We start from the raw sequence: 14,536 nt of genomic DNA, 5'->3' as shown, positions 1-14,536 counted from the left end.
TCTTAGTGCCTTTCCTCTGAAGTTAGGGATGCGGGTCTGTGGGAGCCCAGCCCTGCATTGCCAGCTGGGGTCCACCCCAAAAAAGAGGCTGAAATCTGGAGCGGACCTGCTGTCCCATCACTAAGGGGGGAAATGCCTGTTTGCTTCTAAATAAGTCAATGTGAGACTTTAAAAGAAAAGATATGTTACTCAAGTCTTTAAATATAACTTATGTATATTACATAATACACGTGTCGTGTGTGTATATATATATATATATATGGTGTACTTTTTTTATAGACTTTACTTTTTAGAGCAGTTTTAGGGTCACAGCAAAATTGAGCAGGAAGTGCAGAGACTTCCCCTAACCCCCCGCCCCCCGCCACACAGCCTCCCCCATTATCAGCGTGCCCCACCGATGGCATGTTCATTACAGTTGACAAGTTGTCATCCCTCAGGGCCCATCATTTATATTTGGGTTCACTCTTGGTGTCGTACATTCTCTGGATTTTGACAAATGTATAATGACGTGTATCCATCATTGTAACATCATACAGAGTAGTTTCACTGCCCTAAAAACCCTCTGTGGGGACTTCCCTGGCGGTCCAGTGGTTGAGACTCTACACTTGCACTGCAGGGGGTGCAGGTTCGATCCTTGGTTGAGGAACTAAGATCCCATGTGCCGTGGAGCGCGGCCCAAAAAAAAAAAAACCAAACAGAAAACAAAAACCCTCTGTGCTCTGCCTCTTCATCCCTGCCTCTTCCCCCCACCCCTTCCCTTGGCAACCACTGATATTTTTTTACTGTCTCCACGGTTTTGGTCTTTTCCAGAATGTCATATTGTTAGAATCGTACAGCATATAGCCTTTTCAGATTGGCTTCTTTCAGTTAGTAATATGCATTTAAGTTTCCCCCATGTATTTTCATGGCTTGATATCTCACTTCTTTTTACCCCTAAATAATCGTCCTTGTCTGGATGGACCAGTTTATCCATTTGCTTACTGAAGGTCATCTTGCTTGCTTCCAAGTTTTGGCAATTGGGAATTAAACTGCTGTAAACATCCATTGCAGGTTTTTGTGTGGGCATAAGTTTTCGACTCATTTGGATATCAAAGAGTATGATTGCTGGATCTTATGGTAAGAGTACGTTTAGTTTTGTAAGAAACTGCTGAACTGTCTTCCAAAGTGGCAGCGCCATTTTGCACTCCCACCAGCAGTGATGAGGGTTCCTGTTGCTCCACAGCCTCGTCAGCATTTGGTGGTGTCAGTGGTTTGGATTTTGGCCATTCTGATAGGTGTGCAGAAGTATCTTGTCGTCTTAATTAGCATTTTCCTGATGACATAGGATGTTGAACATCTTTTCATCTGTACGTCTTCTTTGGTGAAGTGTCTGTTCAGATCGGTTGCCCATTTTTAAATTGGTTGTTTTCTTCTTGTTGAGTTTTGAGAGTTCTTTGTATATTTTGGATAGCAGCTCTTTATCAGATATGTCTTTTGCAAATATTTTCTCCCAGTGTGTGGCTTGTCTTCTCATTCCCTTGACAGTGTCTTTCACAGAGCAACAGGTTTTAATTTCACTGAAGTCCAGCTTCTTAGCTCTTTCTTTCATGGATCATGCATTTAGTGTTGTATTAAAAAGTCATCACGGAACCCAGGGTCGTCTAGATTTTTTTCTATGTGATCTACAAATTTTATAGTTTTGCATTTTACATTTAGGTCTATGAGCCATTTTGAGTTAATTTTTGTGAAGGGTCCAAAACCTGTGTCTAGATTCTTCTGTTTTGCCTGTGGATGTCCAGTCATTTGCTGAAAAGACTATGAAAAGACTGTCTTTTCTCCAGTGTATTACCTTTGCTTCTTTCAAAGATTAGTTGAGCATATTTGTGTGGGTATATTTCTGGGCTCTCTGCTCTGTTCTCTTGATCTATTTGTGTGTTTTTTCACTAGTACCACACTGTCTTGGTAGTAATGGTACTTTTGTAGTAGCTTTACAGTAAGTCTTGAAGTTGGGGAGTGTCAGTCTTCTGACTTTTTTCTTCCCCTTCAATATTGTGTTGGCTAATCTGGGTCTTTTGCTCCTCCATATAAACTTTTCTGTTCATCAATACCCACAAAATAACTTGCTGGGATTTTGATTAGAATCGTACCAAATCTATAAGTCAAGTTGGAAAGAACTGACATCTTGACAAGATGGCATCTCCCCATCCATGAACATGGACTATCTCTCCATATATTTTTAAGTTTAAAGAAAAATAACATTTACCAGAGACAATCTATGTCTTATCACTTCAAAATTAAAATGGCCTAAAAATCCTGTATTTTTACTTCTGGACAGTTTTCCCAGATAAATGTTTTACATACCAGTGATGGGGCACTAGCTCCTCAGTGTTCCTGGAGATCCTTTCCTCCAGCAGCCCTGGTATAGATATTCAACAGTGCAGGGGCTCAGAGAGGGAAACAGAGCATTTAAACACAAGCTCTGTCTAAATGGACTATTTGTCTCTTGTCAGTCCTCAACCCACGTTTTCTTCTTCCTCACATGCCTCAGGGCTGTATCAGAATAAGATTTTCCTTGTTCCCTTCCTGTCATCTTAGTTGCTGGGAAAGGGTGACAAGGTCAGATTATAGTCACTTTGAGGTCCAAACCTAGGTGAGATCTTTTTCCATGTTTTGTTCAGGCCACGTGAGGCTCTGGGCGCTGATGATGGATGGAAATCACTTAAAGAGATGGCAGAGCTCAATTCCCATAACAGTGCACAGGATTCGAAATGGTGATAGCATTTTTGAAAACTGAGAAGTGACGGTTTGTCACGGTACCTTATTTCTCTTAACACATGCTTCTGTGATTTCTTCCTGTGGTGTAGTTTCACTAGAGGTAATTAAGATTAAAAACTTAGAAGTCAGATCACAGTATTTTCCATCTGTGAAGCTCTCCACGTATAGAAGAATTTTACCCTTAGATCTGCGCTAATCCTAGTCACACATGTTAGTTCTCCCTCGGGTATCACCTCCTGTGTCAGAAACGCTCAGTGAGATTTGCACAGTGATTTCTCAGGTGTACAGAGGCAAACCCATCAGCAGCAGTATGGTAAGCAGAGAACATTCTTGCAGCTCAACCCTTTGCACAGTTTCTAGCTGTGTCCTGCCGAGGCTCTGTCCATCCCTAAGACCCTCCTTTCCTCCCAACTGTTTCACTGCCTTCTCCTCCCCCTCTCCTTCCCCTTCTCCTTCTTCTCCCTCTTCTTCTCCTTCTTCTTTTCTCCTTCTCTCTCTCTCTCATTCCCTCTCTCTCCCTCCCCATCTTTCTGCATCACGTTCATGAGATCTATATTGGAAAGAGTTAAAGATAGACTGGGTAGGGCTTCTATTCATATTATGCCCCAACTCCCTTACTCTCCCAGTCAATCCTAAATATCATCAGCTAAACCTAGGAAAACCTGAAAAATGGCACAGTGCTTACTATACTATGTATTATGTCCTTCTCTAAATGAGGAAAGAAAACCTTCGAAGGGAAAAGCAAGACAAGACAATCATGAAGTTTTAAGCTAAAAAAAAAAACAGTACATAGACGAAGATGTCTATCTTGCCTGTTTTCACATTTTGAGTTCTAAAATTTAATAGCAACTTGTGATACATTCTATTAATTTCTAAAGGGAATAAATAAACTGTGTATATTCATACATATAACGCACGCATATGATATATACACAAGATATATATACATATATATAAGATATATATATCTTACTGCATTATAGAACCATTTAAAGTCAGATAAGGGGAATCAGGGGCCTCTAGACCAACCCTACTAAGTGGCAAAGTTAAGGTGAAACTTCTAGAGAAGCAAAAACGTTTCTGTTTAACAACATCATTTAGAGGCGAGTGGAAAGCGTGCTCCTTAACGTAGATCTGGCACCACCGGACACTTTGAATCCTGGGACACCTGTATCGTCCCAGGGCTTCCGTGCATCACGCTCTCCCTGGAGCTGCGGGAGAATCCAGGTGCCTTGGGAAATGGAATCGTTGATCCGGGGACACCATTTTTCTGAGTCGTGAACCACACTTCCCGGGCACCAGGGCTCTGAAGATTTCGCTGAGCTCACCATAGCACTGGTGATGTCTGGATCTGCGGAGAAGAAAACATTCTTGGCACTTTATATGTTTTTGAAAATATTTTAAGGCTCGTGTCCTATTGATTTGATTAAAATTCACTCCTGAAACTTCATTTTCCAAGAAAACTTATCCTCTTTTCTGAATTTTGATGAGGTTTTCCTAGCAGGTCCACCTCATAGTTTATAAGGGCCTGTGATTCAGAGAATTACTTGGAATTAGGGTCATCCCACCACTCATGAGTAGGAAGGACCTGGAGATAGAAGCTCTTTCTGTCCTGGGGACGAAGCTTTTCTTTCCTCTGCACTAGCTTCCACGGCTCCTGCCCTCCCCCTGTGCGCCCCACCCCCATACCCAGGGGGATTTCCTGTAGAAGAAAGGAGGGACGGGCGAAGGAGGAGAGAAAGGAGACTTTCTCCAGCCAGCATTCCAGCACCTCCCGGGCCGGTGTCAGCCTGCTACGGTCAACCACTCTCCCGGCCACGCCCCTTCCTCTGCACTGGTCCTCGGCTCCTTCCTCGGCCTCCTTCCTGCCCATCCCCCTCCTTTCTTGGTCCCCCTCAAGTCACCCACCACCTCCAGCTTCTGCCTTTTAGGCCAAATGAGTGTCACCAACGGCTTAGAAATTGAAGAGGCACCTATCTCCAGAACCCCAGTTAGAAGCATTTGAATGCCTTTTTTAGGTAGAACTGTTACTATGTATGTAGGTTGTCTCTATAGCACAACTCAGCCCCAGTGTCAGATATTCTTTGACTTAAAAGTGACGTTTATGGGCTTGACCTGGTTGCCTAACTGCCCGTGTAACATAGTTGCTCTAGGCAAAGGCACGCGAGCTCCAGGAAGCCTTCTGATAGCACGTCCTCCCCTAAGCAGCTTTCCTTCCTTCACGATTGCCCATGTTCCTCGTGAACTTAAGAGGGTAAGATTGTCTAGACCCGCCGTGCTCTTTGTGAGTATAATGGATAGAGAGTCCTCGTCAACTGCGCTTAACTAGATAAGTAAAACAGAGCGACTTTAAAACCCTGTAAAATTCATGGCAGGAAGACAGTCTATTCTTGTTTCTTTTTACAGAGTATCATTTTGATATTGCAGCGTTGCAAACAAATAAGTGAAAAACAAAGTTCTAACCTACAGTTCCCGCGTTGGTGGCGGCGATCTCTAACCCAAGCCGGAAATAGGGAAGCCCCAGCCTATTTCAGCGAGAACAGCTGGGACGTGTGGGGACGATGCACGGCTGCGCTCTGCCTGCTTCTCAGTTCACGGGCGGCTGCGCGCTAACGCTTCTGGCTCTGTGATTTGCTCTCCTGTTTTCTTCTGGGTAAACAGCGGGTCACAGAAAGTCGAGAGAGCCAGATGACGATTGAAGAGAGGAAGCATCTCATCACCGTGAGAGAGGACGCCTGGAAGACCAGAGGCCGAGGGGCAGCCAACGACTCCACCCAGTTTACCGTGGCCGGCAGGATGGTGAAGCGAGGTCAGGATGCGTGTCCGCGCTCCGTCGCCCCCCCACCCCCCCACCCCCGCCCACGGAGGGGACGTGGCCGGGGAGGGCTCAGTGTGAAAAATGCGGCCTTAGTCCGTTCTGGCTTTCACTCTCACTGAAATTGTGCACGCGTTTTCTGGGTAGGTTTTGTGAGATATTCCTACCGAAAGCCTTTTCCTACGACACCGTCATCTTCGACGTCAGACGCGTAATGCAATTAGTCACGTTTCAAAACAGCCATTTGGAGATGGAGCCCAGGTTTCAAAAGCGATTTTGCAAATCTGCTAAGAAATCTTAGTCCTTTCCTGTCGTTGCTTTGAAATTATTTCCATTTTCTTGCCATCTGGCAGTCAGTTCACCCAAATAAGCCTTTTTCTCAATGAAGGAGGAGTTTCTGTCTTCTCCCTTTTAGGGTAATTCCCAGGTCTCTTTCCATCAAACTAGAGTTCCCTGGCTTCGGAAGCCCCGTTTCCAGCGATGTTTTAATAGCTGCCCAAAGGATGGATCCACTTCCGCAGGGAAGTGAGAGTTCCCTACAGATGGGCAGTTTCCCTGCAGCTGAGCTCTTGGAACTAATTTGCAGCGGGGAATCCAAAGATGTCTGAAAGTGACAAATCACGTGGTTAGAAGTCACCAGAGAGCTGAGGGGCTCCACATCCTGTAGGAGACGGTTAAAATCTGGGGTCCTTGTTCACCTGCGTGCACGTACCTTCATTTTCTAAGCTGTGGCTTAAGCAAATTTCTTAACTGAGTGATAGAGGTTTTCACATTCAGGTAGAGTTAACTTCCATTGGTGTCTGCTTTCTAGGTTTGCCGTTGGCTTTCCTCAAAACCTTTCAGGATCCTCACTCAAAGACAGTGCCTAGCTCATTGTAGGCTCGGGATAAATATTTGCAGAAGGAAAGGAGGGAGGCAGGGAGGGAGAGAGAAAGGAAGGGAAGGAGGGAGGGAAAAGCCCTGAACTGAGATGAACCTAGATCTTGGTGGAAAACCCTTTGTAACAAATTTATTAACTTTGCTTGGAATTGTCAAGGACAACAAGATAATTTACTCTCAGAATGAGGTGGCATTTGAATATGTTCTGTATACTTTACATGACCCCCATCCCCATGTTAACTAAAGCAGATTAAGGCCCACGTTGGTTAAGAAGGACTCGAGCTGAGAACTTGAACTGGAGCTCAGACCTGCCAGCTTCCAGCCCAGGCTTTTATCCTGATGACTTTTCACTTTGGTTTCCTCTTTCCTCTTGCATCTGAAAAGATGGTAATTTATTTGAAGTCGGGCCCTTACTACCAGATACCACTGCCCTTGTCCACAGGAATGTCAGAGGAAGTAGCTTTGCTTTTAGGCAGGTTTGGAGAGTAAAGTCGGAGATGTTCCTCTCCCTTAGTGGATGAGTTCGCGTTCACGTGTTTCTGAATAAATCAGGGATCTTGATTTAACGGGTGCGATATGACTTTGCTCAGGAAATAATTTTCTTGTGCTTTCAATCTAATGGAAAAACTGGACCCTGTTTTTCTAATATTTGTTACCACCTACACAGTGATGTGTTTCACTCAGTCACCGCTCTTTCGGATTTGCAGTGATAGGGCGTCCAATGTCCTACACTCGCCAAAGAATTAGTAGTCCCCACGCTGCAGCCACCAAGGTTTCCCATCTCCTCGGGCTACTGTGTACCTGCGAGTTGCCAAGAGGCGTGCCGTACCCTGATTTTCATTCTCTCACCCCAGAACACTCTCTTCTCCCCAGCCTCGCCAGGACTGTCTCCCTTTTTCTTATTCCTAGACGCTACATAACAGTGAGGACGCCACAGATTTCTGTGGTATTCTAGAATTCTCCTGGAAGGAAGGTACTCAAAGTGCACCTTTGAATAAGAGAGATGTGAAATGTTCCTGAAGAGAGCAGGCGACTGGTTATTGCCTGTAGAATTCACTGAAAAGAGGTGTGGGGAATGCTTTGTTTTGTTTTAACATGGTGAAATTTAAATCTGTGTGCCCTCCCCCGCTATGGCCGAACCCTAAATCTCTCCAGGAAGGAGCTGGTCCACCTCTGAGAGCTCCGCACTGCAGCCTGAACAGGCAGCAGGGCGCGCCGCGACAGCACGAGGGGCCGGTGTCCTGGTCGGCTCGAGACAGGCCTGTTTGATTGGCTTCAGAGTTAGTGACCCTCTGTGCTCAGGAAATCTTCCCGTGCCTCTTACGCACCCTCCTGGCAGGTGATGGTGTACTGCCCCAGCCGGTGACACCAAAGTTTACTTATCCTTTTAGCATCTTTCAAGAAAGTTGACTTTCTCACGGATAGAAACCCTTTGCAGTTCCGGTAAAGAAATAATTTTTTAAAATGTTGTTGACATCATTGAGGAAGTATACGTACATGTTGAGAAGTACTTCTGGAATATCACCTAAAATTTAAGTTGTAAACTGCATTTCAGTATTTTTCCTTAAAAATTTTATGCTGTAGCACATCCCGCTCCACCTCACGGGAGGGAGGGGCAGATCCACTCACTTCAGTGATTCTCTTTCCCTGTAAGTGACAGTGATTTACATGTTCTCCCTTTGTGGTTCTCACGTGGCAACGTCACCTAAGGGTTTCTCGTTTCTTACACACAGAGACAAAGAATACTAAGGTCTCATTTTGTTCTTTGTAACTAATGACTTCCCTTTCGAATCCCTCCTAAGGTTAGGGAAGAATACTCATCTTTGTCTTTATTAAGGTTTCTTATTCTAATCAGATGCCTTCTTCAGGCTGGAACGTCTGTCTTTCCCTCTCATGTGTCTTTTCCCATTTCTCCGTTGAAAGATTCCCCATCCTGCTTCTTGGTAGACGCAGGTGGAAGCATGTCCCTAGCTCCCAGCCATACCTGACATGGGTACGATCCTCCAGCAGTCACAGATCAGTACAGATGGTTCCTCTTGTGCCTTTCTTACAAAGCTTAGCACCCTCTGCATTATTGCCTGATAGGACCACACTCTGAGTGATGCCCCCAAAGGCCAGACTGTCCCCATGTCCTCTCAGCTGGGAGGGACACTGCGGGGCACTTCCCGGCCGGCGTGGCAAGCCCAGTCTCCCCCATCCTCTGCGGGGATGGTGCAGAAACAACTGACCGTCCGCATCCTCGAGTTCCGCAGCCACGAATTCAACCAACCGTGATCAAAAAACAATTTTAATTCCAGAGAATTCCCAAAAGCAAAACTGGAATTTGCCACCTCGGCTCTTTGCACAGCACTTACATTGTCTTAGGTATAATGAGGCATCCAGAGATGGTCTAGAGTATAGGGGAGGGTGTACGTAGACTGTATGCAAATCTGCCATTGTGTATAAGGGACGTGAGCATCTGTGGATTTTGGTACCCACAGGGGGTCCTGGAACCAATCCCTTGTGGATACCAAGGGACGACTGTATACTTTCTCTTCAGCTACCTCCACTGCCCCCAAAGCCTCCAGACGTCACCGTTTCATCTGTTCGAGGACATTCTGGTTGCCTTCGTGTCTTCGTGGTTCAGTGTGGAATGGCAGCTGCAGGCCTTAGAAGCAATAGAACCCTGTCTCCATTGGCAGGTGTCCTGCACGTGTGGGCACGGTCCCTGCCAGATGCACATATGTGTGTCCCACGCGTGTGTGTAAATTCTGTGAATTGTCAGATCTCCGTTGGGACTCGTGGCCGTCCCTCAGGGTCCTGGGAACTTCCGGAAGTTTCCTCAGATGCTCAGTAGCTCCTTTGTCTGCTCTGCAGGTCTGGCGTCCCCCACTGCCATCACCCCAGTAGCGTCCCCTATCTGCAGTAGGACGAGGGGCACCACGCCAGTTTCCAGACCCCTGGAAGGTGAGTCACCAGGCACCCAATGGGCCAAGAGGTCTGTGATCAGAAGAGCCCTCCGTGCTTCTCTCACCTGTGTTTTCTACTTGCCTAGATATCGAAGCCAGACCAGACATGCAATTAGAATCAGACCTCAAGTTGGACAGGCTGGAAACCTTTCTGAAAAGGCTGAATAACAAAGGTACACGCCAGGAGCCAGAGGGAAGCTTGGGTTCATGTGCTTGTAGCCAGTGTGACTCGGGTTTCAGTGGGTAGCTCAGGAAGCCTAGGAACACCTGCCCTGCTCTCAGAGTCTCTAAATCCCGGTTTGCTTTTTCTCCTCAGCTAAATTGTCTTCTATTATGACGTCACCAGTTCATACTTTGTTGCATTATCTTTGTTGTTAGGTTTTAAGAAATGAAGTTATCGGTCAACATTGATTAGATTACCAAACTCTGGTTCACTTGGTAATGAACTCAGTAGGGAGCCCCCAGTAACACATTTGTTCCTGGATCTAAACCCTTGGGATGGACTTCCCTGTTGGCGCAGTGGTTAAGAATCCGCCTGCCAATGCAGGGGACACGGGTTTGAGCCCTGGTCCGGGAAGATCCCACATGCCGCGGAGCGGCTGGGCCCGTGAGCCACAACTACTGAGCCTGCGCTCTACAGCCTGCGAGCCACTACTGAGCCCACACGGCACAACTACTGAAGCCTGCGTGCCTAGAGCCCGTGCTCCCCAACAAGAGAAGCCACCTCAGTGAGAAGCCCGTGCACGGCAACGAAGAGTAGCCCCCGCTCGCTGCAACTAGAGAAAGCCCGCGCGTAGCAACGAAGACCCAACGCGGCCAAAAATAAAATCAATTAATAAATAAATTTATGAAAAAGAAGTAAATAAACCCTTGGGATGTCATCCAATCAGGATTGTAGACTCGGTAATTTTGCCTTTAACCCTGAAAGCAGATTATTACACGAAATCAACGTGAACTCGGGCCTGATAAACTTTCAGTCGTATATGTCAATTTCCAGTAAGTTAGCAGCTGCTATTATAATCACAAGTGATTTCTAAAAGAAATTTCTAGTGAATAAATAAAGATTTCCGTACAAAAGTCCATGAAGTATATATAATAAAAGAATAACATGCAGAAATAGCCTCATCTCTTAATGAAAATGTCCAGTACTTGCAATTTATCAAATACTAAGCACTGGAGTCCCTGCTATTGACAGTGACCCCTATAGGTTGAAAATAATACAGACAACCACCTGAAACCAGAAATACAAAAGTGTAATATAACAACAAAGCTGGCAAGGCGAAGAATGCAAACGAGTCAGAGTTTATTACCTACATGTAACGGTGATCTAGCCCGGGGGTCGGCAAACTAATCCAGCTCACCTCCTCTTTTTGTAAATAAATAAAGTTTTATTGGAACACAGTCGTGCCCATTCCTTAGCATATTGGTAATAGTTGCTTTTGTACTATAGCAGCAGGGTCATGTAAGGGGCAACACAGGTCAAAGAGACTCCCGTGCAAAGCCTAAAATATTTGCTACGTGACCCTTTGCAGGAAAAGTTTTCACCAAGCCCTGATCTAGGACGAGGCTGAGCTAGCTCTGCGTCCAAGAGAGCAAAAGGAGCAGGTTCAGAAATTCCCGGTGTGCTGGAGCCTCCATCCCTCCTAGCACTCACAGTGCACGCTCTGTTCAGACGGGAAGTCCTCTCCTGAGAAGCCAGCTGATACCCAGGAAGCATCTACAGAACCCTGGACAGCCCTGTCACGTTTGCTCCACTCCTGGACCTTAGCGGGAAGAAAATCACTTTTAAGATTCAGTGAAGCATAGTTGGAGTCATGTTTTTACACAAATCTCAGGTCGTTGATTTGCTTGTTTGTCGGTAGTTGGTGGGATGCAAGAAACGGTCCTCACCGTCACCGGGAAATCCGTGAAAGAGGTGATGAAGCCGGACGATGAGGAAACCTTCGCCAAGTTCTACCGCAGCATGGATTCCGCTCTACCGAGAAGCCCCGTGGAGCTGGACGAGGACTTTGACGTCATTTTCGATCCTTATGCCCCCAAGTGAGTTATTTCATTTCCCATCTTTCACCCCTGGAGCGCGGATTCCTTCACTGGTCTCCACACAGCACTTCCTCGAGAGTCTTCTCTCACTGTTACCTCCTTCTGCGATAGAACTTCATTGCAGCCAGCCTGATACCCGCCAAGGTTCTTGGCCTCCCCCAGTCAATAGAAATTGATAAGAGGCCAGACAAGAAACTCAGGCAGGGCTTTACTGGGACCCCTGCTGCAGCAGGGGCGGGAGAGAACAAGTAACAGGTTCCCTTGCTCGCTCCCCGAGGGGGGTGAGCTGCTTCCTTATATGGGGAGAGGGCAGGGGCGGGTCCGGGGGTCGGGCTGGAGGCGTGGCTTAGGTGCCTTGCCCACCCCTTCGGTGGTGGTGTGTGTATAGGGCATGGGCAGTGCCCTGCTTTGGCTCCTGGTACCCTGTTTTCGCTCCCTGCTCTTCAGAAGCAGCAGTGGGGTTTTTTGGTCTTTCTGTATCCTTTGTCCATAATTTGGCCCAATTGCACATGCACAGTTATTTTTAGTCCCTTATCGTTTTTTGTATTTTGTTGCTTGAGGAGAGGCGTGTGTCCAGGTGCAAGCCCTGCAGCAAAGGGTCCCAGGTCCCAGGTCCCAGCCCGTCTCAAAATCACTATTCTCTAGAACCAGACACTGGGCTAGCTAGAGCTTGCGTACCCAGGACAGACGTCCCCTCCGGCAGAAAGCCTTGCCTCCCCACCACATGCCTGGTCCATAAAAATAAAGTGACTGTGTTTATCACGTCACTCAAATATTGTTTTGCAGACTTTATGAACACTGGTTAGCAGAAATTTCTATGCCTTTCTTCATTTGACATGTCAAATTCTTACTCAACTTTGCAAACTGTTTGGATCACCTGGGCTCTAATGAATACAGCTAACTGGAAAATCAATGAAACGTGTTACTTAATTTGCAATCATTGATAAGATCAATAGATCTGAGGGTTTTCTCAGTGATGTCCCCGGGTCCCTCTTCATGCAGGAACGTGACTAAACCACCGAAGAGTGTTCCTGGCGTTAGGATTCCCTTGGTTGTGATTGCCACAAAGAAAGCCAAGTCCAGCTGGCTTCAGCAGAAGAGAGGCGTGGAGGGAGTTACAGGTTCACCCCTTGAAAAGCGCAGGCATGAACTCAGGTTCCGGGGGCTCAGAATGAGGTCTCTCGCACCTGGTTCCTTTAGGCTGGCTTTCCTCTCAGTCAGGCTGTCACCACGTGGTAGATGGTCACCCCTCAGTCCGGATTTATATCCCATCTCCTTGGCCACCGCCAGCACAGGCAGCTGACCTGCCCAGCCTTCCCAGAAGAAGTTCCAGGCTTGATTTTCTTGGGTTTGCATCCAGCCCTACAGCCATCATTGTGGCCAAGGGGATGGAAGATGCTGATTGGCCAGCAGTGGGTGGTCTTTGGATTCCCCCTCCGGAGCCAGGGTAGGGGACAGGGCATGGAGGGAGATGGTTCCCCCAAAGGAAAGTCAAGGAGCTCTTACGAGAAGCAGGGATAGTGTGCTGGGTGAGCTAATAACCCCACGGCCATCCACCACGTGTATCTGTTGCCCACAAATTTTTCAGAGTCCCGTCTCTTCCGGAAGTCTGCGTGGTTATCGTAAATGTTTCCTTAAGCTGCTCCTGATACCTGTTTTGCATTTTTCAATGTGTTCAGTTTTTTTCAACTTGCTACCTTAAGAAAATGAACAATTTGCCATTCCCCACCTTGAAGTGGCATTCTGGGTATTTGCATACATTGGTAGTGAGCCATTGCTCAGCCTTCTCCTCACCCAGATACTGTTTACATGGTTACATTGATACATTGAACATTGATATGTATGTTCTCACACACACACACACACACACACACACACACACACACACACACACGACAATGTTCTGTATGAAAGAGGACCTCCAGCTACAGAGATCCATGCACTTAAGACATTAAAAGCAGCTGGAATCTGCTGGGAAACCACGTGACTGGGTCCACCCCTCTCCCGGTGTCTGGTCTTCTGCCCCAGAGAGCTGAGTGTGCGTGTGTGAGGGTCATAGTTGGTTTTGTGGGCCTCTTTTATGTCAATATATTTTTCAAAATAGTGCTTATTTTCCAGAGGGGGGCAGTGGGTCGAGAGGAGGCTCAGTGATGGGGAACTTGGGGAGGGAACTGGGAAACTTGCATGGAGAGAAAGCTGGGTCTGGTGGAGAGATGGCTGTCCATCCGCGGAGGGCTTGCCGGAGCCCGAAGGAGGAGAGGTGGTGGTCCTATTCCGGCAGGAGAAGTAGTGATCAGCGTGTTGTGGGTGCGATGAGAGGGAAGGACCGCACCCTTCAGGGCTGTCCAGGAGGGGGATGGGCTGCCCCAGAGGCACCGGCCGCTCCTCCAGCTGGAGACCACGGGGCGTGGTGAGAGCGGGGCTCCGGGCGTGGGCTGGCATCTGGAACTAAATGGGCTTCAGTCTCCCACCTCCGAGATCCTCAGTGGAGGGGTGATGGGAGGGGAGGAACTGTACGATTATAACGAAGTCAAGAACTAAAATCGCGGCACCCGCCGCTTCAGCTCAGACACACGCAAGCCACCAGGCGTGGGTGACACCGCAGCCCCAGGCCACACCAGCTCTGCTCTGCCTCTTAGGTTGACATCCTCTGTGGCTGAGCACAAGCGTGCGGTGAGGCCCAAGCGCCGGGTTCAGGCTTCCAAAAACCCCCTGAAGATGCTGGCGGCAAGGGAAGATCTCCTCCAGGGGTACACGGAGCAGAGACTGAACGTGGCCTTCGTGGAATCAAAGCGTATGAAAGTCGAAAAGAGTGAGTATCAGGGCCATCCCCAGCTGTGCGCTCGGGACCCGGGGAGCAGGTGACTCTGTCCTCTCCTTTCCCTGCCTCGCAAAGGCCAATGACAGCGCCCAGAGACTCTCATGCAAGAAAACTGAGCAAGTCTGTACACACACGTGCACACCTGCAGAAACTCTGCTTGGAACGGAAAGGCTTGCAGTGTGGCCCATCTATTCACTGGCATCAAATTACCCTGTTTTGTTGAGTTTTCTTTCAAGAGGTTGGAGGAAAGGGAGGTTGCTGGGCTTTGCAATTCAACCC

At 47.4% G+C, this 14,536-nt stretch overlaps 1 protein-coding gene across 1 annotated transcript in view; it reads left to right on the top strand.

Annotated features, from left to right (window-relative positions):
• SVIL (supervillin) overlaps positions 1 to 14,536 on the top strand; it is a gene marked incomplete at its 5' end in the record, with an annotated part of 102,053 nt that overhangs the window by 57,963 nt on the left and 29,554 nt on the right. Inside the window, 5 exons of the mRNA XM_082832648.1 lie at positions 5,416 to 5,563; positions 9,305 to 9,394; positions 9,483 to 9,569; positions 11,259 to 11,436; positions 14,076 to 14,248. Of these exons, the coding sequence (XP_082688774.1) occupies positions 5,416 to 5,563; positions 9,305 to 9,394; positions 9,483 to 9,569; positions 11,259 to 11,436; positions 14,076 to 14,248 (676 nt within the window). The remainder of the gene's footprint in view (positions 1 to 5,415; positions 5,564 to 9,304; positions 9,395 to 9,482; positions 9,570 to 11,258; positions 11,437 to 14,075; positions 14,249 to 14,536) is intronic.

This window comes from Leucopleurus acutus (assembly GCF_964270905.1).
Source record: "Leucopleurus acutus genome assembly, chromosome: 1".
NCBI lineage: Eukaryota > Metazoa > Chordata > Mammalia > Artiodactyla > Delphinidae > Leucopleurus > Leucopleurus acutus.
The sequence above is the reverse complement of the archived record's forward strand: the minus strand, read 5'-3'. Positions and strand labels throughout refer to the sequence as shown.